The sequence below is a fragment of the Pelophylax lessonae genome (genome assembly GCF_965119305.1).
Source record: "Pelophylax lessonae genome assembly, chromosome: 3".
NCBI lineage: Eukaryota > Metazoa > Chordata > Amphibia > Anura > Ranidae > Pelophylax > Pelophylax lessonae.
Window position 1 is genome coordinate 49232692 of NC_138770.1, and position 27949 is coordinate 49260640.

A 27949-nucleotide genomic window follows, 5' to 3' on the forward strand; every position below is an offset into this window, starting at 1 on the left:
ATAATGTATGATGTGATAAAATAGAATAGGCTAGAATAACATAGGCTAAGGCAGAATATGGAATAGAATAACATAGGATATAATATGGTAGAATAACATAGGATAGGATAAGATGTGATAGGGTAGCATATTATAGGATAAGACTGGATAGTATATAACATAGGATAGAATAGGACAGGATATGAGTGAATAGGATACGTTAGGATAGGATACTATAGGATAAGATAGGGTAGAATAGGATATGGTAGAATCATTTAGGATAGCATAGGATAGGATAATGAAGTATAGGATAAGACTGGATAGTATAGGATACAATAGGATAAGATAGGATACAGTAGAGTAACATAGGATATGATAATACAGTATAGGATAAGATTGGATACGACAAGATAAGATTGCATAGTATAGGATATAATTGGATAAGACATGATAGGATTGGATAAGACATGATAGGATAGGGAAGAAAAACATAGGACAGAATAATATAGGATAATTTTGGATAGGATAGGAATACGGTGGAATAACATAGGATAGGATAATAAAGGATAAAACTGGATAGTATAGGATATGGTAGAATACATTGGATAGGATAAGATTGGATAGGATAGGATAAGATCGCATAGTATAGGATATGTCCGTCCATGTCATAGCTTACACTGGGCTACCGACCTTCCTCCCGCTAGTGACAAAACTCAGGCTTGGTGATTGGATGATCACTGCATCATGAGAGGAAGGGGAGCGACTCCCATTCTCCCCCGTACCAGAAAGTACTGGGGACTTCTAGGGGGTCCAACTGGTGATCAGTGCTGTGGGGGAACTCCGGTAAGGTAAATGTTAGTAGAGAACCTGGTATTTTGTCCTGAATTGATAAAATTAAATTTTTCCTTAACTATAGTAATAGGTTAGAATAGGGATTCTTAATAGCAATATAATATATATATATATATATATATATATATATATATATATTTCTCTTACGTCCTCTGACAGTCGCTGCCCCTCATATAGTCTTCACCAATGGGTATTGACCTCTTATCCATAGGAGCAAGCTAGGCATAAGACTTGTTAACCACTTAAGCTCCGGAAGATTTTACCCCCTTCCTGACCAGGGCTTATTTTGCGATTCGGCACTGCATGAATTTAACGGACAATTGCACGGTCGTGCGACCCTGTACCCAAATGAAATTGATGTCTTTTTTTTCCCACAAACAGAGCTTTCTTTTGGTGGTATTTGATCACCTGTTCGATTTTTTGATCATGCACTATAAACAAAAAAGAGCAACAATTTCGCAAAAATAACAATATTTTTCACATTTTTTTATATGAAATTCCCCAAAAAAAATGTAAAAATCAAAAATTTTTAACATTTTAGGCCAATTTGTTTTCTGCTACATATGTTTGGTAAAAAAAATCGCAAAAAGCGTATTTTGATTGATTTGCGCAAAAGTTATTCCGTTTACTAACTAAGGGAAAGATTTTTGTCATTTTTATTGTTTTTTTTTTTAACGAGTAATGCGGCGATCTGCGATTTTTTTTTGCGGGACTGCGACATTGCGGCGGACAGATCGAACCCTTGACTGACATTTTTGACACTTTTGGGGGTACCAGTGACATTACTACAGTAATCAGTGCTATACATATGCACTGTGACTGTAAAATGACACTGGGAGGGAAGGGGTTAACTTTATTGGAGAGGAAGGGGTTAAGTGTGTCGCTATGGGCGTGTTTCTTACTGTGATTGGATGTGGCTGTGTGTGTAACAGCACAGATCAACGGTCCTACATAGCAGGACCGAGTGATCTGTGCGTTTACACAGGGAAGAATGACAGGCAGCTTTGTTTACATTAGCCGCCTGCCTTTCTCCCTCTCCCCCCGACAATCGCGAGTGACCGGCAGACATCGGGTCCGCCGGTCACACGAGCGGGCTTCTTAGGGTACGAGCGGGGGCGGGAGCGTGCCTCCGGCGGCGCGCTCGCCCCCTATTCACTCCCAGGCTAGTGACGTACCGGTACGTCACTTTGCCTGGAAGGGGCTGACCGCCGCTGTATATAGTCGGGCGGCGGTCGGCAAGTGGATAAAAAACAAAACAATTTGCATAGACACACCTGTAGGGGGCTGTCCCACTGGTCCAATACCCCCCCTGCTATCAGCATTCCCAACTCAGTTTGTCTTCTGCCTAGTTAGGAGTACGATAGGCTTCCCTGTGCTGGGGCTACAGTCTCAGCCTTCTTCTGTTTTATTACTTTCATTTTATGCCAAGTGTTTTTCTTTGCACTACTAGCGTTTTATTTGTTCTGCGCTTAGTTAGTCGGATCTTTGGAAGACTACAGCGTTTGCGGAGCTGGGAATCGGACTGGTTGTACTATAGCCTTATGGAATCCCAGCCCGCCATCGAGCGTTTAGCAGGCAATGCGTACGCATTGGCTTCACAAACGACCTGTCCCTGTCCTCAGTGACAAAAGCCGCGAGGTGCCCACGTCGCTAGGATGCCTCAACTGCGGTTTCCGTGAGTTGCTAGAATCCTGTTTGGCTGATGGCACCCCCACCACCTGGGGTGGGAGGCTTCCTGTCGCAGAGCGGCACCCACGCCATCATGGATCGGTGAGTACATTCTGTACATTCTGTGTGGGGCCTCTGTTCTGGGGATGACAGTCTGCTGAGAGTCTGTGTTCTCCCTCATGTCTGTGTGTCTGGGGCTCGCATTCCCTCCCGGTCCCTGCAGGGGCACTATTGCGTTCAGGACGCTCTGTGGGGGTTTGTGGGGGTCCCTGTCCCCTCCGGCACTCTTGTGTGTGTTTTTGTGGGGTGCAGGCACGCATGTGAGGGCCGCTGCGGTGTAAAACCGCGGGGCCGCCATTTTGGGTGTGGGCGGCTGCTCTGGCTTCAGTAAGGGCAATCAGCAGCCATTTTCTATGTAGTGTATTGCGCCCTTTTGGGCGCCATCTTTTGTGTGGCAAGGTTTATATATATATATATATATATATATATATATATATATATTGTACGCCTGTTCTAATATAAATATAGCCATTATAATAAATACAAGTCTAAAGTTTATTTTTGTTTCTTTTTGAAATTATCACTATATATATATATATATATATAAATATATATACATATACATATACATATATATATAAATGGATTTTTGTAAGAACTTACCGTAAAATCCTTTTCTCTTAAGCTCATTGACAGACGTAGTCTTCTTGATTCTCAAGAGCTGGGTTATGTTGTCTCCGCAGGAGTAGGACTAGGCAGAATGACAAAACGTTCTGGCTCCACCCTAGGGGCAGTCCCTGAGGGTATATCCTCCCTCTCTCTGCTACAGGGAATCAGTTCTGTTTAAAGCAGTACAGAGAATTTAACCCAACCCAACTCAATGATAGAGGGGCGGGTACTACGTCTGTCAATGAGCTTAAGAGAAAAGGATTTTACGGTAAGTTCTTACAAAAATCCATTTTTCTCTATCGCTCATTGACAGACGTAGTCTTCTTGATTCTCAAGAGCTGGGACATCCAGAAGCAGTGCCACAAATGAGGGGTGGGATTGACAAAATCAAATCCAATCTAGAAGGCCCAACCGGTGCCAAACTAGAAGTTTTAAAGGCTCATTATAAACAAAGAATGAGGCTAAAGAAAAAATTTTCCAACGGAAAAAAACCCTCGAGGTAGACCACTGGTCTCCTCAAATTGCGGCCTGCAAAACCTTGCGGCCAAATGAGGCATCAGACGATGCCATTACATCAACTTTATAATGTTTAGAGAAGGTATGCACCGACGACCAGGTAGCCGCCTTGCACACCTGGACCACTGACGCCTGATGGCGAAAGGCCCATGACGCACTAAGTGCCCGAGTGGAGTGCGCCTTAACAGGGAACGGGGGCTCCCGACCCTTAATAGAATAAGCCTGCACTACCGTCTGTCTGATCCATCTGGAAATGGTCGCGGCAGATGCAGGCAACCCCTTTTTAGGTCCATCTGGGATCACAAAAAGTGAATCCGTCTTGCGAAACGAGTCTGTCGTTTTCAAGTATACCCTGATCGCCCGGACCACATCCAAGGAGTGCAAAGCAAATTCCCGAGGATGACTGGGCTTAGGACACAGGGAAGGTAATACAATTTCTTCATTCAGATGAAATTCTGAAACCACTTTTGGTAGGAAGGATGGATTCGGACGAAGAACCACCTTATCTCTATGAACCACCAGATATGGTGAACGACAAGATAATGCGGCCAGTTCTGACACCCTGCGTGCAGAAGTAATAGCCACCAAGAAGGCCACCTTCTGGGACAACGTGGGTAGAGGAATCTCCCTAATATCTTCAAAGGGAGGTTTCTGAAGAACCGACAACACTAAATTAAGATCCCAGGGGGGTAACGGCGCGTGCACTGGCGGAGCCAGATGTCGCACCCCCTGGATGAAATTCCGCACCAAGGAATGAGTAGCCAAAGGCTTCTGAAAGAAGATGGCTAATGCTGAGACCTGACCCTTGATAGTACTCAAGGCCAGTTTCTGCTCAACCCCTTGTTGCAGAAAAGCCAATATTCGACTAATCGAATAAGACCGAGGACGGAACCCCAAAGGTTCACACCATGCAATGTAGGACTTCCATGTGCGATGATAAATCTTTCTGGAAGTCGCTTTCCTTGCTTCAACTAGAGTAGGAATAACTGAAGCTGACAAACCTTTGTCCTTCAGCACCTTGGTCTCAATAGCCAGGCCGTTAAAGCCAGCGATCGTAAAGCAGGATGGAAGATCGGTCCCTGAGACAGTAGATCCTCCCTGAGAGGAAGTCTCCACGGGACGTCCGCCACCAGTCTGACCATGTCGGCGTACCAAGCTCGACGAGGCCAGTCCGGAGCTACCAGGATTACTGGGATTCCTTCCTCCTCTATTCTGCGAAGAAGTCTTGGCAGTAACGCGAGAGGAGGGAAGGCATATATTAGCTGGTATTGCCCCCACGGGGCGATCAGTGCGTCTGCGGTTTCTGCTAGAGGATCGCGGGAGCGAGCCACGAATCTCTGAACTTTCCTGTTGAATCGTGATGCCAACAGATCCACATCCGGGGTGCCCCACCGTAGGCACAACTGGTGGAAAACGTCTGGATGGAGGGACCATTCCCCCTGATCCAGGGTCTGACGGCTGAGATAATCTGCCTGCCAATTCTCCACCCCCGGAATGAACACCGCAGAGATTGCTGGAACAAATCGTTCCGCCCAGCGAAGAATGCAAGCCACTTCTTTGGCCGCTCGGACACTCTTGGTGCCCCCCTGATGATTGACATAAGCCACGGCCGTGGCATTGCCCGACTAGATCCGAACCGGGCTGCCCTGGAGCTGCTCGGTCCAGTGGATCAGACAAAGTCTGATCGCTCTCAGTTCCAATACATTTATCGGTAACCTGGATTCTTCCAGGGACCAAAGTCCCTGGACAGATAACTGACCAAGAATTCCTCCCCATCCGGATAGACTGGCATCCGTGGTCACTATCGTCCAATATATTGGCAGAAATGACTTTCCCTGGCTGAGCATTGGAGACCGAAGCCACCAAACCAGAGACTCTCTGGTCTGTTTGCTCAATCGTATCTGATTGTCCAGGGATTCCGGATTCCGATTCCATCTGAGAAGAATCTCTTGCTGAAGAATTCGGGTATGGGACTGGGCAAATGGGACTGCTTCGAATGAAGCCACCATCAACCCCAGAACCCTCATGCACGTCCGAAGGGAAGACCAGCTGTTGGACAGTAACAACTGGACTGCTGATTGAATCTTTCGAAGTTTCCCTACCGGAAGGAAAACTCTCGTCCTGACTGTGTCTAGAATTAGACCCAGATACTCGAGCCTCTGGGTGGGAACCAGAAATGACTTTTGCTGGTTCACCAGCCACCCGAATTCCTGTAAAGAAATCATAGTAATTTCTATGTTTTGTAGCAAGGTCTGAGGAGACTCTGCATGAAGCAGAAGATCGTCTAGGTAACCTAGAATCGATATACCTCTTTGGCGCAGAAGTGCCAACATTGGGGCCAACACCTTTGTGAAGACCCGCGGAGCCGTGGCGAGACCGAAAGGTAACGCCACAAACTGATAGTGGTTCTCCTCTACGGAAAAGCGTAGAAAACGCTGATGTCCTGCGAAAATGGGAATGTGAAGATAGGCGTCCTTGATGTCTATGGACGCTAGGACATCCCCTGGATGCAGGAAGGCTGCTACCGTGCGAATGGACTCCATTCTGAATCTTCTTATGTTGACAAAAGAATTGAGTGCTCTTAAGTCCAGAATTGGACGCACTTTGCCCTCTTTCCTGGGTATTGTAAACAGGTTTGAATAAAACCCTTGAAACCGTTCTGTCCAAGGAACGTGGACTACCACTCCTTGTTGTAGTAAATCTGTGACTGCTCTCCGCTGATCTTCTAAACGATCTGCGGATAGTCGGATATTGGAAGGGAAGAATCGCGCCGGTGGGAGAGATCGAAACTCGATCTTGTACCCTGACCTTATGACTTCGCAAACCCATTTGTCCGGGATTCTGGAAAGCCATGGATCCGGGAACCGGCGAAGACGTCCCCCCACCCCAGTTACGGGTGGGGGCGCACCTTCAGGCTTTGGATGGTTATCTTCAGGTCTGGAGGGGGCGGGCTTTTGCTTGCCCGACCAACGACCCCTGACGCCTCCTGTAGGAGCTTTGGAGGACTTAGTTTTTTCACCCGCTGGACGAAAAAACCTCTTGTGAGCAGAAAAAGAAGGCCCTCGTCTTTGACGAGTTCCTCTACCTTTAAAATTTTGCGGTAAAAAGGTGCTTTTTCCACCGGTGAGATCCTTAATGATCTCATCTAAGTTGGCTCCAAATAGACGCTCTCCTGAAAAGGGGATATTAGCCAATGCTTTTTTGGAACCTTGGTCGGCTAACCAACCTTTTAGCCACAGTGTACGCCTGAGAACCACTGCTGAGACTGATGCTCGCGCCATTAATGGAGTGGCGTCTAACGCCGCATCACATACAAACTGTAACCCCTGTATCATTTGTTCCAACAAATCTGATACCGCCTGAGGGACTTCTTCTAAGTCCCGGCGTAACCACTTGGTCCATTCAGTTACAGCCTGCGAAACCAGACCAATAGCAATTATTGGTCTGAAAGCTGATCCAATCAAGGAAAACATGGTGCGAGACATAGCTTCTATCTTGCGATCCACTGGATCTTTAAAAGACGGAGCATCTTCTAGAGGAATAACCGTGGCTTTATTCAATCTAGCAATAGGTGAATCCACCACAGGTGGTTCTGTCCATTTCTTAATAAGGGTTTCCTCAAACGGATAACGCCTGTCAATGCGTTTAGAAATATTAAAAGTGCGTTTTGGCAGACGCCATTCTTCTTAGATTGGATTGCCAAAACATTTGGGCAATGGAAAAACCTTCGCCACTTTGATGCGCTTTTTAGTCCCAAAAGGGATCTCAGTTTCAGCTATTTCTGATGGAATACCCTGTAGCCTTAAAGTCTCTTGAACAGATACAATGAGTGCGTTTACCAACGCTTCCTCTCGGGCTATGGCGGATGCCGAAACATCCTCCTCACTGTCTGAAGAGACAGGACCCGAGACACCAATACCAGATGAAGTACCTGCAACTGCAGAAATAGGCTCAGAGTCTGAATCCGAAGTTTCAGATAATAAGGGGTTAGGCGGGGGTCGCTTTCTTGCGCCCTGTCCCTGAAAAGCCACTTCCACCCGGGACACAAAAGTTTCCATAATAGCTGACAAAGATACAATTGTCAATGGGGTGCTGGAGGATCCCGCAGACCCCTCGAGGGGATCCGGAGGAGATACATGAGTGGCAGGGTCCATGTTAATACAGGACACCTTTGCCAGCAAAAACAAAAAACTTTTTCTTTTTTTTTTTTTTTTTTGTGTGTCTCCCCCTAGCGCAATAGCGCCCCTCAGAGTACCTGCTTCTCGATCCCAGAGAGAGAGAGAGGGACCCCCAAGGCTCACCAACCGATGCAGTGCAGTTTCCAACAAACTGCAGTCAGCGTCTGTCTTACACAGACTGGAAGGAGCTGTTTGCTTTTTCCCGGGCAGAAGGCGTGGCTCCGCCCCCTGTGTACGCCTTCCGGCGTTCCCAGCCCTCCACGAGGTAGCTGGGCTCACAAAACATGGCCGCCCCCATAGAAGAGACATAAGACTCCAAAAACATGGCGGCCGGCGTGACCTGAGGACATACATGCATTCGGTCTACGGCAAAATGGCGGCGGACCGCCGATATCGTCTTCCCAGCACATCCACCTGCACTCTGCTAAGAGGTGACATATGGATCTACAGAGATACACTGCACATAAGGTAGGATTATACCTCCTATGTCTGCTGTAATGTTACAGTCTGCTGGGTAGAGTGTTAGCTCTTGAACCAAGTCCACTTCCCACAAACACATGCTGTATTACAAGGGGGACTTGTAAGTATCAGATATATACTGACCATATATGGAGGGGCCCATAATATATACTGCCTCATAATGAGGAAAAAAGGGAACGTTTACTCACCATACCGAACCGACAGGCACCCTCTCTTCACAATACCCTCTCCACCGGGGTGGGGGTTTGTGGACGCCTCGACTCTCTGGTACCTGGCGTCCAAGCGAGCTTTTAACTCGCAAAGTCAGTCCCTTTACTGGGACTCCGTCGCGGCCGACTCAGCGCACTGGTCTGCACGCGCTCTTAGGCAGAAACCGGGGTGACCACTGGATCTCGACATCCAGCCCGTCGCCCGGCCCCGCATACTTACTTGAATATGTCGCGGCCGACCAAGCGCAATGCCATGGTCTGCGCGCGCTCGTAGGCCGGCTGGGGTGACCACAAGTGTCGCCCAGTCCGGCATTTTTGCTTGAAGATCTCACAGGAAAAAAACACTGGAGAAAACTACCTAAAAAATGTCTTTTTCTTAAAGAAAAAAAGTCTTGCCAGGACCAAAAGATCCCAGCAAGGAACTTAGGTCCTTACTCCTGACTAGACAGAAAAAAACTGATTCCCTGTAGCAGAGAGAGGGAGGATATACCCTCAGGGACTGCCCCTAGGGTGGAGCCAGAACGTTTTGTCATTCTGCCTAGTCCTACTCCTGCGGAGACAACATAACCCAGCTCTTGAGAATCAAGAAGACTACGTCTGTCAATGAGCGATAGAGAAATATATATATATATATATATATAGTGATAATTTAAAAAATAAACTTTAGACTTGTATTTATTATAATGGCTATATTTATATTAGCACAGGCATACAATACTTAAGAATAATAATACCGTAGACTAGGAGTACTCTACCATTGTATTACATTAGAAGCATATTGATACATTAGATAAGGAATACTCTATCATTGTATTATATTAGAAGTACTTTATGACAACTACACATTAGAATAGGAGTTAAAGGACTTGTTAAATGTTTGGGAGTCTTTTTTTCTAGGTTACATTCTTTTTAGGAGGCTTCCAGGTTTAGATAATATCCACGGCTGCAGACCCCCCCCCCCCACACACACACACACACACACACACACAACCACTGGGCCAAGGTTGTGGGAAGGAGGCCCTTGTCCTCATCAACAAAAAGGGACGAGGTGCTTTGCCAGGGGGGACCACCCTGAAAAGGCACCCCCACCCATGTTGAGGGCATGTGGCCTGATATGGTTCAGGAGGGGGAGGGTGCATAGTTGTCCCCACCTTTCTTGGCCAGCCAGCTTGCATGCTAGGATTAAGGGTCTGGCATGTTTTTTTGGGGGGGAACCCCATGCTCTGGTATGCATTTTGGGGGACTCTGTGCAAATTTTTTTGTCATTCTTGCTGTAGGATATGCTACAGCAAAAGTGAAATTTACATTAACAAAAAAAAAAAAAAGAAAGATACAGTTTAAAAGAAAGTCATTTTACCTCTCCAAAGATCCCTTAGGGTCTGCTATATATTTTGGGAAACTGTGTGCCAGCAGGGAAATCTCATTTTCTGATGGTTTAAGGCTGGGTATACATATATGCATTTTGGATGCATTTTTAACTGCATCCTATTCGCATAACATGTCAATCGGACCGGCTCTCAATAGAGCCGATTCATACACGTGCGGGGCGGCCGTTGTGCAGTTTTAAAAATTTTGTACAATTTTGGGTACAGTTCAGGTGCAATTTCAGGTAAAAACTTGCACCTGAATCACACCTGAACTGGTGAACAGAACCGCGCCGAACTCCCGCACTAAAAACCGCGACTGCATATGTGTGAACCCAACCAAAGTTTTACTACCACATGCTAAAGTTGCAAAACTACATTCAGGCATTAAGAGGTTAAACAATCTATGTGCACAGCTATGTTCTTTAGCATGCTGGGAAATGTAGTCTCCTGTAAATAACCTGTCAGTTGTCAATAGAAGAATTTTATGGATGTATTATTAATAGGTCGTCCAGCGAAAGCCCAAGCCTCCCACTTTATGCTATTAAATGTCCCACCAATGAGATTCATCATCCCTGTGATGTCACCAGTCTCTGGGAAGATTTTTCACATGTCCCGTTCCCCCCCAACTATCTTTATATGACCTCCCCCTACATAAAATGCAGCATGGAGAGGCTCAGTGAAGATGTCAGTGAAGGTGTGGAGGTGTCGGATCGGAATATCCAACTCATAAAAAGAGAGACGCCCCGCTTTATAATCCAGACACACCCTGACTCTGTGTATTGGGATGTTGGCCAATACATTAGATTGTTTGTTATGTTTCCATAACAGATTACCGTTCCACTCCAGACACCAGGACTTCTCATTACATCCAATCTCTGACATCTCTCCTGTCCTGGCTATACTGGGGTAACACATCCCAAGTCTCCATTTCATTGACCCCCCAACATCTACATCCCAGTAATGTCTCCCTGAGGAGAAACTCTGACTGCTCAACACTTGAGGAGATATCACTTCCCTGTATTGTGGAACATTCTTGCCCAGACTAGAATCATAAATACTGCCATTTTCTACTTTGTGGGCCTGAAATGTATTTGTTGTAATATAGCGATTCAGATTTTTATTTGCCTTGTGTGCAGTCTTCCTATCATCTGAGATATTAAGGTAATTATGAGCCGTGTCTGTATCCAGTAATATTTCTGCAGGTACTGGTATAATCGCTCCACCGACCACTGTTATTATATCAGATAATCCTGTATGTAATGTGTGCGAGATTCTAGTCACATCCAGATCCCCCCCACCATGAAGGAGTTTACGTCTCTCTTTGTCCATCTCATCTCCATCCTCAGTATCACACAAGTCACCTGTGTCTGATTCCAGTAAAACACTCAGTGGATCCGTCATGTTACATATCTCCTCGATGCGACGCATCTTCCTGGACAGATCATTCTTCTTTATCTCCAGATCCTGGATTAAATCAGCGGCTGGAAATAACACATTATTTTTCTGGAAAGAGATCTTGTTCAGAACTCTCTTCTCCAGGATGTCCAGTTGTCTCCTGATGTCTCTGAATATGGCGGTGACTCTGTTGGCTACACCATCTGCACTGTCTTGTACTTTTCTTTTGTACTTCTGCAGATTCTTGAGACTTTCCTCCACTTCCTCTCTCTTTTTCACCAACTTCGGCAAAGCATTAGTCAGGTTCTCCTTCCTCTTCTCAGATGCCTCCTCCAGTGTCTCCACCTGGTGTTCCCGATGGTCTCCATGCAGCCTGCAGGACCCACAGAGACAGGCCGAGTCCTCCATGCAGTAATACTCCAGGATCTTCTCATGGACGGAGCATTTTCTGTTCTTCTGGGGAGTGGTGAGGTCAGATAGGACATGTTGGGATGACTTGCTGTGGACTCTCAGATGATCATCACACAGAGAAGCTTCACAATGCAGACAAGATTTAACAGCAGGTACAGGAGAGTGAATACAGTATGTACAGAAGATCTGGCTTTCTTTCTCCTTCTCTGGCTCTGTAGATCGGAAACTCTCTACTATGCTGCGTAGTGTTGTGTTCCTGCTAAGTTCAGGCCGCTCCTGGAACTCTTCTCTACATTCAGGACAGCAATAAATTCCAGACCCCCCCTGTGTATCCAGCACACCTTCTATACAGTCCTGGCAGAAGTTATGTCCACATCTCAGTGTCACAGGATTGGTATAAATGTTCAGACAGATGGAACAGTCCAGCTCCTTCCTCGCATCAGACAATGCCATTGCTGCCTGCAGAAGAGAGAAACGAAACTAAGTAGCTGTATGTCAGAGGTCAGAGGGAGGTCAGAGGGAGGGAGTCAGAAAGGAGGGAGTAAGAGGGAGGGAGTCAGAGGGAGAATTTACTGCAATAGAAGAGACAACTGAGTACTGTCCTTGATACTTTTTTATTTGCACTAACATACAATTTTTTAGGACAAGCTTTCGGGGTATGTCCCCTTCTTCAAGATCCTAGCAGTACTCTTGAAGAAGGGGGCATACCCCAAAAGCTTGTCCTGAAAAATTGTATGTTAGTGCAAATAAAAAAGTATCACGGACAGTACTCAATTGTCTCCATCACAAGTGCACTAATACGGCTACAATGACCTCTGCAATAGAAGAGAAGAAGAGAGAAACTAAACTAAGTAGATGAGTGTCAGATGGAGGGGGTCAGAAGGAGGGAGTCAGAGAGACGACTTACTGAGATATCTGTGTGCAGAACAGGAGGGAGGAGAAAGAGATCTGCTGATCGTGTCATCTGTAATAGAAATATTGAATTCTAATATTCTTAAGCGGAAATGAACATTATATATTGAACTTTTTTGTGACTCCAAAGCATCAGAACAGTCTGAAGGCAATCACTTGGAAGGAGCTGCGGGGGATGTGAGGGGGAACCAAAAACCTAATTAACATTCTTTAAGCTGACCATTTGGTGGGGGAAGGAACAGGAAAGACCTGACTTAAGATGACTCTGTATTCTGTGAAAACCCTCTCTTCCCCCCCCTCACTCTAAAGGGAGTGTCTTTACCTTGGTGAGTGGTTGTGGTCAATAAAAAGGCCATCTGGGGTCTCATTCTCTCTCTTCCTGCCCTTCCAACATTTTGGACAAGATGATAACCTAAGGTACAGCTTCTCTGTGTGAGATGACGCCTATGTCTTGTGTATTGTTCTGTGTAGCTTTGTCCATTTGCAACACTATTTGTAAAGATCACTGTTTTTAATATTGTATCATCTGTCATAATTGATTCATCTAAAGTTTCTTTTCTGTAAAATAAATTAGATCTTTATTTTTTAGCAGTTATCATTCATTATTTATTCTAATAGGAATAGCCTCAACAGCATTGGCTAGATTCTTTTATAGACAAAAAGGTTATAATCACTTATTAGATTTATTAGACTGATTATTAAGTAGATAAGTGAGGTGAGTAGAAAAATTTCCATAACAGATGGAGCCTCGTGTGAGGAGTTTGTAATGTTTGATTAAATATTTATATGGAAAACAGAGCTGATCTATGAAGTGCTAATTGTCTTTGTTTGTCACCTCTGTCTCAGACTAGTAGCAAGCTCTTAAAGAACTTTCATTTCTTTTTACCTTTTGTCTGTACTAATACCTTGATGAGACTGATATGAACGGTATAATTAAAATAGAATTGTACAAGAAAGTTGAACATGTGTGGCCAGCCTAAGTCGCACTGAATAATCTTGATATGTATGAATAGATTGTAAGCTTTGTAATTGGACCTGTGAACGCTGGCTATATTGTAACTTCTACAAATCGTTTTGCAAATAATTGTGCCTTTATTAACTGCCCTCTGTACTCCAAGCACTCAAAGGGTTCTGATTATCCAAGTTTATGCTAGCCTTTCTTTAGATAACAGAAGTAATAGTCATTGTTTATTTTTTAGAATACTTCGGAAAAGTCCACGGGGGGGGTTTGAACTCGCAGGAAGTTCAGGAATCTCCAGGCTAACTTTGAAGGACTATAGTCAGCATAGGAATTCCTTTACTGACAAGTAGTGAAAAAAGCAGCAACGGTGACAGGGGCGGTACCTGTCAACCCAATCATTGGCCAGAGATTAGCTACCTCTGAGGGCAACCGCTTAAGGTTGGGAAATTAATTCAGGGTCCATAATCCATAAGGATGGGTAAAAAAATTGCTTCAAAGAGGGCGTCTAACCGTGGTGAACCCTACCACTTGACCCCGAAGGAAGAGATGATTGATAAATATGGGCCTTGGGTTGTAAAATATATTCAAGATTGGGATCGCTGGACTAGGAAGAAGTATTATAAAAGAGGTACATTTAAGGTTAAAGCATGGGAGGAGCTGTGTTATGCTCATCACAAAAAGATGACACGCCCAAATGAAAGAGATGCTTGGAGTATATGAATGCTAGAATCATTGAACAGGGCAGAGGGAGGGAATGTTTTTGCTTTGGGATTTAAGGAGAAATCTTTCCAAGCAACACTTCAATGTAGGGACAAGCAGAAACTGTCACACAAGTCACAACCCCAAAGTTGTGGCAGTTATGAACAGGGGGACAATAAGCAATTGTCAGGACTTGGGCCTTCTCATGCAATTGCCCAGTCCTTGTCAGCAGAGTGCTCAAGCATTGATCTGAATTGTCATCTTTCAGCAGCTGATAAAAAGGGAAAGCCACAACTTGCTGCTAAATTTGACACCCAAGTTAAAACCCTGGATGAATCACAGAGATACTCTTTCTGTGAAGCACTGAAACAAAAGGAAAATAGAACAACAAAGCAGGGAACTGATGCCATGCTGGAATTAAGGGGGGGAAAGGCTTCCTAGTACCAAAGATCATTTACCGTCAGAAGGGGTACTTTCTTCCCCTCTGACGGAAGAACCTTCCGAATACAGTAATCCTCCATTTACTGACTGCAGGCCAGCATTTTCCCCTAGACAGCAGGTAAAGAGCAATGCTGCTGCTGAAAGCAACACTGGCAGTTCTGGTACTGGGTACACTGCCTATGTACCTTTATGCCCCCGAGTGATTAGTATTCCACAGCAAGGACCTGTGTCATGTCAATCTAACAGGGAAATGGTAACACCCAATGTGGGCACACCTGTATACCCTGGAACTGTTAATGCCACCCTTCAAGACGCCTTTCAGTTAGATAAAGTGCCACCACCTGGCAGCAACAATCTTTCCCAGTCCTATTGGAATTCTGTGGCACAACCCCAAAAGACCAATCAACAGTTAATATCTTTTTCAGATGACATATCTGTCTATCCTGTAAGGGAGCAGGTCGTTTATAATTATAATGGGAGATCCACTGGAAAGATGACACATCACGTACCTTGGACTCCCTCTGAGATGAAGGGATTTCTGAGTGTTATCCCCCATCCAGGGACTGATCCCATTAAATTTGCAAAAGAGCCTCAAGACATCCAGGCAAGCTACAATGCAAATTGGTGTGATATGCTTCAAATAATGAAAAGGGTTTGTGGAGACGGGGACTTTGATGAAATCTTCAGTAAAACAAATATTCCACAGACCCTATATGTTGACTCCAGCCATCAAGGGTGTATACTCACTAAGCAATTGGCACAACTGATTAAAACAGTATATCCCCCCCAGTCTTGGACCAAGGTGTCAGGAGTGACCCAAGGACCAAAGGAAGATTGTATGACTTACTACAATCACTTTAAACATGCCGTGAAATCAGCTGGTGGGGACATTTCTAACAGCACCCTGTCACCCGTATTAATACACAGCTTCATTACTGGGTTGAGAGGAAAAATCAGGGAAAAATTGATGACTGCAAATCCAGACTGGAGAGATAAGCCCCTCTCTTTCTTGTTGTCACTTGCAACTGCTATTGAAAGGAATATAGCTGATTGGGAGTCACAGAAACACCAAAGGATCTGCATTGTACAGCATGAACATTTAAAACGGCAAAACACGTCCCTAAAAGAAGCTCTAGAAATAGCCAAAAGAAACATGAGTACTTTAGAAGTTTCTAAGTCAAATTCTGATGCTAGCTACCGCCACCTAGTAATAGAAAACCAGAGATTACAGGAAGAAGTTCATCAGCTGGTAAAAAGACTGAAGGATGCAGAAAGTGAGGTAAAATCATTATCTGTCAGCTGTCAGGAGCAGCTTGCTCAGTCTTCAAAAAGGGTGGATAACAAAGCAACTGATTTGGTTATGTCCGAATTCAGTGGGACACCCACACCTAATGTTTGTACCAATAGGGATAAATCCATGGAAGGTAGGAGTTCTCACAAAATTGCCCCAATATCTTGTAAAGTACCAGAAAAAGCTTCTAATCCAGTTGGAACCTTTCCAGTCGTAGCCATCGAACATTCTCAGTCACCTATAACGAAGCCTCATGTTAAGAGACGCTGTACAACTTTAGATAAGATAAAATGTTATGCATGTAGACTATTTGGCCACATAGCTCGATTCTGTCTATCACGTCCCATTGAAAAAGTAGTGAAACAAAATCCATACAGGACAACGAGAGGTGATTTTGAAGTGTACTCCGCATGCTTTGCAACATGGCCTAGGTGTAATAAGTATGAACAGCCTAGATCATGGGTCCCATTCCAAAATCCTAAATTAGAGAACGTGTCCATACAGGATGAGAATGAGGAAAAGATTTGGGATGGGTCTTTGAAAGAATTTCAAACTTACCAAACAGATTTTAAGGAATTGAAAGGAAGACGTACAGGTTATTATAGAAAACATGCCGGTATTTGTGGTGTCTAGAGTTTGTCTTTAACCTAGCTAATTGTGAGAGTAAGTTTGGTCTGTGAAATACATGAACTATATATGTTGTGTTGTCTAAACTTTGTAGTCACAGCTGCTGACAGCCCACTGACCCCCCTCCTTTCTAGTCAGATCTGTGAGTGTATTTTCATGCAAATTGCCTGGTAATTCATTAAAGTGAAAGGTGAGATCTCTGTAATAGTGAATTGAGATGTGTATTCACTAACACGTGTTTTGTTTTCCAGAGAGACAGTTCTAAAGAGTGTCATTGTGGTGAGGTATTATGATTTGTGAATAAATGGTACCACCTAAATATTTTTTTTTTTACGAGCTGCTCATTTTTGACCATGGTGAAATATTTTTTTTTTGGGGAATTAATGGTATACCATAAACAAAATCCACGTGGTAATTAGTTTGAGCTCCACAATTTTTGGTATTTGAAAAAGTGCACTGTTCCAAAACAACTTAGGAAAAATGTTTGTCTTTCTTTATGGAATGTAATGTATTGTATAATTGTGTGTTTCATATGCTAATTTTTTGTCACATTTACCTAACCATCGGTTTATTTTTAGGAGGAAGAAAAAATGTAATGTTTATTTGTAATTCTAAATTTTATTGGTGTTTTATCCTTCAGATTCGATAATTGGGTTTCATGGCTTTCAGAACCAAAGGAGATCACAGCCTTCAGAGACAACTTTATATAAAAATAGATTTTTCTTTTTTTTTTTTAGGTTTATTTAGATGGGGCTTCTGATGTCAGCCCGTTTGGCTGTGCTTGGTTCTAGACCATGTGTGGTGTATGTTCTGATCCGACATATGTAGAGCCCTGGTATTAAGTTTCTTTCCTCAACTGATAAGCAAAACCAACTAGTTCAAGTCTGCTATCCCATATTTCCACTGACAATATGATTGGTCATCTTCAGTCCTACTTAGTTTCTACAGATGAAAATTTGATTAGGACTGCAGTGGATAATTGTCACTCCAATACCTATATTAGGTTGAAGAAGTGTTATGAATCTCTGTCAGTGTTACTGCATTTATTGGTAAGGATATTTTGGAATTGTTAAGAGTTTGAATAGATCTGTTACAGATATGTTTCCTCTATGCCCAAAGATCAGTAGCTATGCTGGTACTTGTAGCTCCATGGATCTAACTTGTAAGGGTCTGCTGTTATACCTGATATACTTGTGTATATCAGACTGGTTGCATGGTGTAGACTGGTCCACCCCCTGCTGTTAAGTCAATTAGCCACACACCCAGCCAGTCCTTTCTTTTCAAACTTAGCTCATTGCCTCAGGGCTAATGTAATTTTGTCTTCCTAGCAGTCTCTCTGTGTGTCCCCAAGTGTATTTCAAGGTTATTTCCTGCCCAGTGACACCATGCAACTATCTGCTCTTAAAGTTTCCTGTTTGTTTTTATGTGGCTTTTCGATATTGGTTGTTTGTGCCCAGTAGCAGAAGTTCCTTGAGCTGGATACACATTATGCAATTTTTGTTGTTCAGTTTGCTTTAGATTTACCTTTGGATATGTGGTACAAGGGCCTGCCTGGTTGCATCCAATTTGAGAGTGTTTAGGTCTGGCTTCATATTGTATGGTTTTGATGACTGTGAAGAAGCATTGTATGGGAAAATTGTATGCGAATTGTATAGTGTGTTGCCAGCTTCGGACTTTGTGCCTTGACCGTTCAAAGGGCCCTCACTTTTGTTATGTGTGGGCATGCTGTATTCTCCCCAGTTGGTGCCCATAGGTGTCCTTCTTGTCCTAGACTCCTTGTGTACCTTAACTAGTATTCTGTGTCCTGCATGCCAGTAAGACCAGTGCCCCAGTGCTGTACTATGCTCCTGCCATCCATGTGAGTCCTATCAGAATAGTGTACGCAGTTTATGTTGTATGGGTGAAGGATAACATTGTCCGATTACCGGACTGACAAACGGGTCACAAGGTGTGCAGCCTTTGTAAAGAATCAGGTGTACATGTTGGAAGGTTAATTTCAATCCGGGTATTCAGACTATTCCCATAGTTCGGTTAAAGAGAGGTTTATTGGAGACTGCAGGAGCTGGAGGCATGGCACTGGGTGCTTTAAACACTATCGACCGGAAGGTACTCAGGAACACATTGGGGAGTCTGGAGCTACATGTAGGTGAAGGGGTTAGAAAATGCCACTTACTCTGTCCAGCACCCAGGTACAATGAGAGGTGTTCCAGGACCCCAAGGAAAGTGTTTGCCTCTTCCTCAGGGGGACAATTTCCACTTTGCAAAGACAGGAAGGTGGGGGTAGTATCCAAGTTTACTATGAGTCATATGGATTGGTGGATGACTCCGTTCCATGGCTGTCAAAACCAGATTTGCACTGTTCTCGTCCCTGATTGCAGGGACTGCACATCGTGCGTATACCTTGGTCAATTTGGGTACTATCCTATCCGACTCTACAGTGTTACACCCCAGAGTCCATTATGTTCTGATGGTTTATGAGTCTGGACAACCTCAGATGATTGATATTGACAGGTGCTGGAGAAAGGAAAGTATTGTGTTATGTCAAAGGAAACAGTACAGAATCATGAGTCAGCAATGCTGGCACAGGAAGGGGTCATGTGTCATGGATGCCAAGGTATTGTCCCAACCTGTCCTAAACTAAGTTAAAATTATTTGAGACCAGGGCACTGGTGCTGATATCAAATGTCTAGTGATGCACTGTGTTCAGCATCAGGTTAAATTGTACTGAGCGGGGTACACTACCTCGGAGATCTATTGCACATCTTCTCTTGTCCTTGGCATGGATATAGCAGGAGCACCGGGACGTACCCCTATTACCCCAGAGAAAATACTTCATATCAAACATGACACCCCTTTACATTTGCAGAAACTTCCTTTGGGATTTGGGGCAGAGTTAAAAAATTGGTAGTTAGACTTTGGGCAACAGGATTTGAATAGCGCCCACAGTTTCTGCCATGCGTTAATAGAAGGGCCCTACCTAAGGGGTTTATAATCCAAGGGGAGGCGGTTGTACAAAAAGATAATAGCTGCAGGGGGAAATGATCTGATGGAGTTGGCTGAGGTAAAGTTCTTGGTGGAAGTAGAGTAGGCTTCAGTGAATAAATGAGTTTTCAGGGATCACCTAGTGGTGGATGGGGGTAGGAGCTGGCTTGACATACTGGAGTATGGACTTCTATAGATTCTGGAGCAGTCCTGATAGTGAGCCTGGGAGGAAGTAACATGGGAGCTGGAGATCAGGATGCCTTAGGAGGAGTGGAGTTGATGATTTGGGTGATATCTTGAGATCAAAATAGATTAATCAGAATATCTCAGGTTAAGTTTTTTTTAATGGGCATATACAGTCCTAGGGCTACAGCTTTAGTGAACTCCACCCTGTTGCTGTCCTGATTTGGGTAACTATTTAATAGAGGACCCTAAAACAATATAAAGTTACAGGAAAAACAAACTAAATTTTTGAATTTTTGTTTTTTTGGGAGAGGCCTCTAAATTGGAGTAATTAAGTGCAGTCAGGTTTACCTAAATTCTAAAAGTTTTTTTGATCAACTTTATGTTACTCTCTCCTTACTATCTCCATGTACCTGACCTGCAAATTCACACTGCTGATCACTAGTGAGGGAAAGGAGTTGCCCTTTTTGCATAGTAGTTGCTGCAATGCTTTTTGTTTTCTTGTTTTTTTCTCTCCTTTTTCAGTGCAGTCAACAATAGATTTCAGGGCAACTATGTATTAGTGAATTTTTTTTTTAATACAGATTCAATGCTCTTTGACTATCCAGTTGGAGCAGCATTAAATCGGTAGTTTTTATATATTCTTTTAATTTTTTATATTTTTTTATTTTTTATTTTTATTTGTATTATCCTTTTTGCTCATTCTTTTATTACTTACCTATCTTTCTTCCCTTCATCCTTTTTACTCATTTTTCATTACTTGCCTATCTTTCTTCCCTTTCCTAGTTTAATATTATGCTCTCTAAGTTGTTCTTTTGATTTCTATATTTTATTCTCTAAGATAATAAGACACCAGTCATACAATTTTTTTGTTGTGAATTATGACATTCTTTCTGACTCAGCTTCAAGAGTCCGATGGGAACCCACAGAACCCTACTTAACAACCAATGGAAAAAGAGTATCCCTGTAAATCCAGGTCTTATGTTATTATATTTTACATCCCTCAACCTGCCTACTGCTTTAATCTGTTAACATTATAGTCCTTATAAGAAATAATCCTTAATGGCCACACAACTGCAACAATCTTGATCCCCCCAACAACTATATTCTGACATTCTCCCTTTTCTTTTCGTATTCATGCACAACTGTCCAGAGGCCTTCCCTACCACCACCTGAAGAAGCAACAACAACCACCATACCATATCTTGAGACAAAGGTGCAAGACTGAACTTTCCTTAACCATGTTGAAAAGTGCCATCTCGCGGTCCGATCCAATCTTTGCAAACATCGCACAACATTCCCCTGTTACGGGGTTAAAAGATGCCAGGATCCCACCATTGATGATGGAGTTCCACTCTTCCAAGGCAGAGGAGTGAGTAAACATCGTTGCATATGAACTTATGGTCCGGATGTGAGTCCTCAGAGACACCAGGATTTCTATGGCTTCTCAGTCTCAAGTCTATGTTGATGTGTTCATAAGAACAGATAAAGAGTTTCGTCGTGTTCAAGAAAAGAAGTGGAGGCCGCAGTGGTGGTGGTGGGGGGTTGGGCCTTCTGGGCTGTTGTGGGTGGGTACAAAATTTTTAAGTTCAAAGAACGAACTTCAGGGGGAAATGTAATAGAAATATTGAATTCTGATATTCTTAAGCTGAAATGAACATTATATATTGAATTTTTTTGTGACTCCAAAGCATCAGAACAGTCTGAAGGCAATCACTTGGAAGGAGCTGCGGGGGATGTGAGGGGGAACCAAAAACCTAATTAACATTCTTTAAGCTGACCATTTGGTGGGGGAAGGAACAGGAAAGACCTGACTTAAGATGACTCTGTATTCTGTGAAAACCCTCTCTCCCCCCACTCTAAAGTGTCTTTACCTTGGTGAGTGGTTGTGGTCAATAAAAAGGCCAGCTGGGGTCTCATTCTCTCTCTTCCTGCCCTTCCAACATTTTGGACAAGATGGTAACCTAAGGTACAGCTTCTATGTGTGAGATGACGCCTATGTCTTGTGTATTGTTCTGTGTAACTTTGTCCATTTGCAACACTATTTGTAAAGATCGTTGTTTTTAAGATTTTATCATCTGTCATAATTGATTCATCTAAAGTTTCTTTTCTGTAAAATAAATTAGATCTTTATTTTTTAGCAGTTATCATTCATTATTTATTCTAATAGGAATAGCCTCAACAGCATTGGCTAGATTCTTTTATAGACAAAAAGGTTATAATCACTTATTAGATTTATTAGCCTGATTATTAAGTAGATAAGTGAGGTGAGTAGAAACATTTCCATAACACATCCAAGAATTTACTGATCTGATCAGAACAATGTGAGAAGTATTTAGGAAGCCAATGAGTTAGAATTATATTAATTTTCCATCTCAACTGTTGGATGTACAGATATATTATTGTAGCACTACTCCCATGGGAGCTGCTGGTTACGGGTTCCCCTGGGTTACCATTAGCAACAACATGACAATTTGACATTTTCCCAAGTTTTAGCTCAGTCAGAAAACAATCCAGTAGCTTTGGTTTTTGTGTTTTTATTTGGAACTTGGATAGGAGAAGGGGAGTGGGATACTCCAACTTTATACACTATGCACAATTGGCTGGGACGACTTGAGAATGCTGAACAATGCTGAGTAACGCTGAGTAACACTGAATAACGCTGAGTAATGCTAGTCACTGCTAGGCCGCTGTTTCACTTTGCCCTTGGCTGTGAAGTAGAATCATTGAGTTTCCTGAGGTAAACTGTATCCTGTGGTAAACTGTACTGCTGAACAACTTCAGTCCCTGTGGGTTTTAAAATTCGCCTGCCTATTGAAGTCTATGGCGGTTCGCCCGTTCGCGAACATTTGCGGAAGTTCGCGTTCGCTGTTCGCGAACATAAAATTAGTAGACATATCTACTTGGATAGGAGAAGGGAATGAGTGGGATACTCCAACTTTATACACTATGCACAATTGGCTGGGATGACCTGAGAATGCTGAACAACGCTGAGTAACACTGAATAACGCTGAGTAACGCTAGTCACGGCTAGGCCGCTGTTTCACTTTGCCCTTGGCTGTGAAGTAGAATCATTGAGTTTCCTGAGGTAAACTGTATCCTGAGGTAAACTGTACTGCTGAACAACTTCAGGGCCCTTCCTGGCACCCCCTTTGTTCCTAATCTTCAGGTTCAACTACGTGGCACCCCCTTTACTGTTACTTTCTGTGCTAGCTCCTTGACCCACTGACCTCTCTGGAGTGGTCTCCTCTCCTAGGCAGATCCTTAGGCAGACCCCTTGGTACTCACGATACTGTTTTTCCCAAAAGATACTGCCAGCAGCTCCACTTTTCAGCTCTCTGGATCCTCTGCAGCTCAGCTCCACACCTGGTTCAATAGGCCCACCGCCTGAACCCCCTTCCTCACACCTGCAGGAGATGAGACATCCATCCACCTCCTCCTGGGACTTTGCTCCCGCCAAAAGACGGCCTGTCACATGCTCCCTCAGGATTTATTGCAAATTCCAGGATGCATTGTGAGAATGCCCACCCACTGAGACAGCCATAAACCCTGGTGTGCTATTGGTTAGGTTTCCTCCACTTTCCAACAAGCTCCCTTATTGGATACAGTGGGGAGACTCCCTTAGACCCAATAAATCACACCTGGAAACATGTGACAGGCAAAACTAACTGATCAGGCTCCCCTGATAAGCAGAAGGAGCCACTTAATGCGTTTTCCTAGCACCTACCTAGGAGGGTACTACATCCACCCCCCACCAAAAATGAGCCACGTCCCGTTGGCTCTGGGGAAGCTGCCCCCTTCAAAAATCCTACCAAAAACTCAGGAGTATCCCACAAACCTGGAAAGGGGGAAAGGGGAAAAAAGAACAAATGTACAAATAATTTAAGTGAAAATATATATATATGCATCTTCTGTACAGATATACACATCAGGTGCATTTTAAAGAAATGCAACCCCCCCCCCACCAAACAAAATTTGGCCTGGTGAGTAACTAGACACCCTAACTGTCTATCACTAAAGGTGGTGTTACCTGCAAAGAAGCACAAGATTAAACATCGCACACATATACAGTGGTGGTTACTATCTACATCCATAATGTAATTAGAAGACCCTCCCCGTAGGGGCGATCTTCTCATCCTAACCCCTGACTCCTCTGCACGTCTAGTCTTGACACAACATTCAGTATCTTTCCCAGAAGATGAGTCTGTGTCCTACCACTGGCTACCTAATGCAGAGTTCATGGAAGAAAGTGCGTGCAGCCTCTCCTCACTGCAGCCTATCAGCACTCTTCTTCCTCTGGAGCAGGATGGGTCACTGGAGCCTGAGCAACCCACAGTCCTGCAAAAGTCAGGAATAGCTACTTTGGGGGTCTTTTGCACTAGAGCACCCCCCCCCCCCACCAAAGAGTTCCAGGATGCACCGCCCGCTTTCTTTGACAGTCATCTGTATAGTTCCACTATGGCCCTTTGGCCCAAAGGTAGTCTCACTGGAACTATAGCAATTTGTAATCCAAGACCCTGGCCCGATGGCCCGAAGGATCTGCAATAAAAGTTCCTCTTTTTTTTCTTGTATCCAAGACCCTGGCCCGGTGGCCGAAGGGGTCTGCAGAACAGCAACAGGGATCTGTCCCATCTTCTGGAGGGGAGCTCCCCTTTAATTTTAAGTCCTTTGGCCATAGCTTAGCAGTCCTCACCCAATTCCATAGGAATAGAAGGGGAAAGAGGTGATGAAAGGGGGTACACGCCCCAACAACAGCAACTGGAATTGCTATTGTTCTAAGTTCTGGATAGGCTAGCCAGCCATTTTTTTTTCTCAATGTAATTTTCTCTTCAGATGTAGTAATCTGGATGACTGTCTCGAACATGGATCGACCAAGCCTGGCCCAAACCGTCTGGGCGGCGGACCTCCACTTGGTCCAGATAGATGGATCGCCCAAAGTTCCATAGGGTCTTGACTGAGTTGAACTTCTCCCAGAGATGTGCCCTGGTGGAGTTCCTGTGAGGCTTGGGGATGAACAGAAAGTCCCAGATGGCCTCATCACACCAAGACACTCTTCTTGCCTCGATTTTCAACATAACCTCCCATGGAGCATAAGAGTAATCGTACTCGAATTCCATAGCAAGCTTCCTCTGCAGCCACCGCTGCATCCTTGAAAATCTGGGAAGGGTTTTCCTTTTCCCTCTCCCATCTGGAGAAAATGGGGTCTCTTCGCACCTGATCAGGGAGCTGTAGGCCTCATTTTGATCCCGAGCCCAGGCATAGTTTGTAGGTGGGGTTAGATCTGGGACCCTACTGGCATAGGCCTCACAGAACCCCAGACTCTGGACAAGCTCCCCTCTCACCACAGAATCACTTGTTTCCTTATCAGGCGCCTCTACTGTGTCAGGACATGGCGGACTGCTCCGAGCTTCAGTCCCCCAGTCCCACTCAGTCTTATCCTCCGATTTCCAGTTGTCCATCCCTTACTCTATGGATCCAAATTGGTTCTGAAAACTGGGAGACCCCACACCCAGGGCCGCTGATAGAAATCATGGGGCCCCGTACAGCCTAGCTGACGGGGCCCCCTTAAGCCCCACCCATGGCCCCACCCCAACCCCGCCCCTGGTCACATCCCAGCCCCACCCCCGGCCCCACCCTAGGCCCCGCCTTTAAACAAAGTGCAGTTTTGTCTTCAAGTGATATTTACCTTCCTCCAGACAGTTTTGGGTTACTTCAAATGAAATGGAATCAGTATACAGAGGTTTACTTTTTCTGAGAGATATTAAAGGAACACTCTAACCACCACGACCACTTCAGTGATCTGAAGTGGTGATGGTGGTAGGAGTCAGATACACTGCACATGCTGGGATATTTACAGTTATGTGCTGGGGGATAGTTGCACCCCTAGTACCTGTGACTTAGGTAGCTAGAACATGTCATGTCGTCCTTATTCATACGTGTATGAACAAGGACATGACATATTATGACAAAACACAACTAGTTATTAAAAAACATATTGTAACAATTGACACACGCTAATGCACATACCTTTTCTAAGACTGCTGTCGGTTACTGCAGGCGGGTAATGCTGGTGGTTACTGCTTGCGGGTAATGCTGGTCATGCGGGTACTCTGGAAGAAGCAGCGGCTGCAGTAGAGAGCAGAGCTGCTGCTTCCTGTATCTAAAACCAAAAAAAAGAGACTAAGCGCTGTGATAATCATGTGCCTATAGCTGCCAGAGAGGATCAACCTAGGGACCGTGAGGATGCTAGGAAAATGCACACAAAAGAGTCGCTTGGGAGTCTCACCAGGAGACGCTTGGGGCTGTGATGAAAAATACTAATGCCATTGCAAATAAAGTAAAACAACTTACTGTTTATTAAGATGAACAAGGGAAACAGTTAAAATAATAATACTGTCATGTGCTTTCTGCTTCACTGACCCTTTAAGACAAGCCGAGTGTTCTGGTCAGTGGATAGAGCCGAATAGGAGCCAATCCTGCAGCTGTCTAAAAAAGGCTGGGAGTGCTGGGAGAAAAAGGACAACCTGTTCCTTGTAATGCTAACCCCAGTGGACTGTGTAACATACCATGGGGGACTTCCAGCGGTCCGCTTGTAGACACACAAAGGGCTCTGTCCAGGCAAAGAGGTGGAGGGGAGATCAATGGCGATGGAGCCGAACACTGCAGCTGGAGGATGACGTCACCGCTGTGAGCCGACCGACAATCCGATGGTATGGGACAGGCCGCACTCGGCTACTGAAGGCCGTGTGATGCTTGGACAAAGCCATCCCATACCACCAGAGTGTCGGTCGGCTCACAGCGGTGACGTCATCCTCCGGCTGCAGTGTTCGGCTCCATCGCCGTCGGTCTCTCCTTCGGCAGACATCCTAAGTCTCCTGCGGCAGCTGGGAGATCGCACGGCAGTTGCGGGTGTCCGTGAGCCGCCAGCCAAAGGTGGGAGACTCCCGCAAGTCGCGAGAGACTTGGGATGTCTGTGATCGGCTCCAATACCCGGAAATGTAGAATCTCATATATATATATATATATGATCCTGTGCAGCGCGAAGGCCCTGTAGCAGTAAATCTGCTACGGGGCAGTCAGCAACTGGTTAAGATCATCAGCATTATGATAACTCTGTCGTGTGTATGGTAACATCCATGCCATATTGTGCTTCAGAGACAGTGCCATCCATGCCATTGATGCAATGCCATAATGCATGTGCTGCAGAGATGGTGCCATCCATGTCGATGCAATGTATGTGCTGCAGAGACAGTGGCATTCATGCCGATGCCATGTATGTGCTGCAGAGACCGTGCCATCCATGCCAATCCAATGTATGTGCTGCAGAGACCATGCCATCCGCTGTAGAGCACCTACATGGCATTGGCATGAATGACACTGTCTCTGCAGCACATACATGGCATCGGCATGGATGGCATGGTCTCTGCAGCACATACATTGGATTGGCATGGATGGCACGGTCTCTGCAGCACATACATTGCATCGGCATGAATGCCACTGTCTCTGCAGCACTTACATTGCATCGTCATGGATGGCACGGTCTCTGCAGCACTTACATTGCATCGGCATGAATGCCAGCAGACAGTGCCATCCATGCCGATGCAATGTATGTGCTGCAGAGACTGTGCCCTTCCAATGCCATGTATATGCTGCAGAGACAGTCCCCCCATGCTAATGCCATGTATGCGCCGCAGAAACAGTGCCCCCCCTTCCAATGCCATGTATCATACATGGAATTGGCATGGGGGGGGCACTGTCTCTGCGGCACATACATGATATATGTGCTGCAGAGACAGTGCCCCCCCATGCAAATGTCATGTATGTGCATCAGAGACAGTGCCCCCACCCCATGCCATGTATGAGCTGCAGTCAGAGACAGTGCCCCCCATGCCATGCATCATACATGGCATGGGGGGAGGGCACTGTCTCTGACTGCAGCACATACATGGCATGGGGGGGGGCACTGTCTCTGTCAGAGACAATGCCCCCCCCCCCCCATGCCATGTATGTGCTGGCGCTGCAGCTAGAGACAGTGCCCTCCCGCTCCCCCCTCATGCCAAAGCCATCCCCCAAGCACACACCTGTTGTAAAACACTTGCGTCCTCCTCCTGTCTGGACTGCTGAACTCA

The 27949-nt window shown here is 44.8% G+C and overlaps 2 protein-coding genes across 2 annotated transcripts in view; one reads left to right on the plus strand and one right to left on the minus strand.

Moving 5' to 3' along the window:
- The window catches only part of LOC309550900 (3-galactosyl-N-acetylglucosaminide 4-alpha-L-fucosyltransferase FUT3-like), a 1045386-nt gene that overhangs the window by 534440 nt on the left and 482997 nt on the right, over positions 1-27949 (plus strand). The gene's annotated exons all lie outside the window — the stretch shown is intronic.
- On the minus strand, positions 10498-12177 carry LOC309550895 (E3 ubiquitin-protein ligase TRIM39-like; the record flags this gene model as incomplete). The annotated part of the gene is made up of 1 exon (XM_082251281.1): positions 10498-12177. The coding sequence occupies one exon, from the start codon at positions 12175-12177 to the stop codon at positions 10522-10524; it is 1656 nt and encodes a 551-aa protein (XP_082107407.1). The 3' UTR covers positions 10498-10521.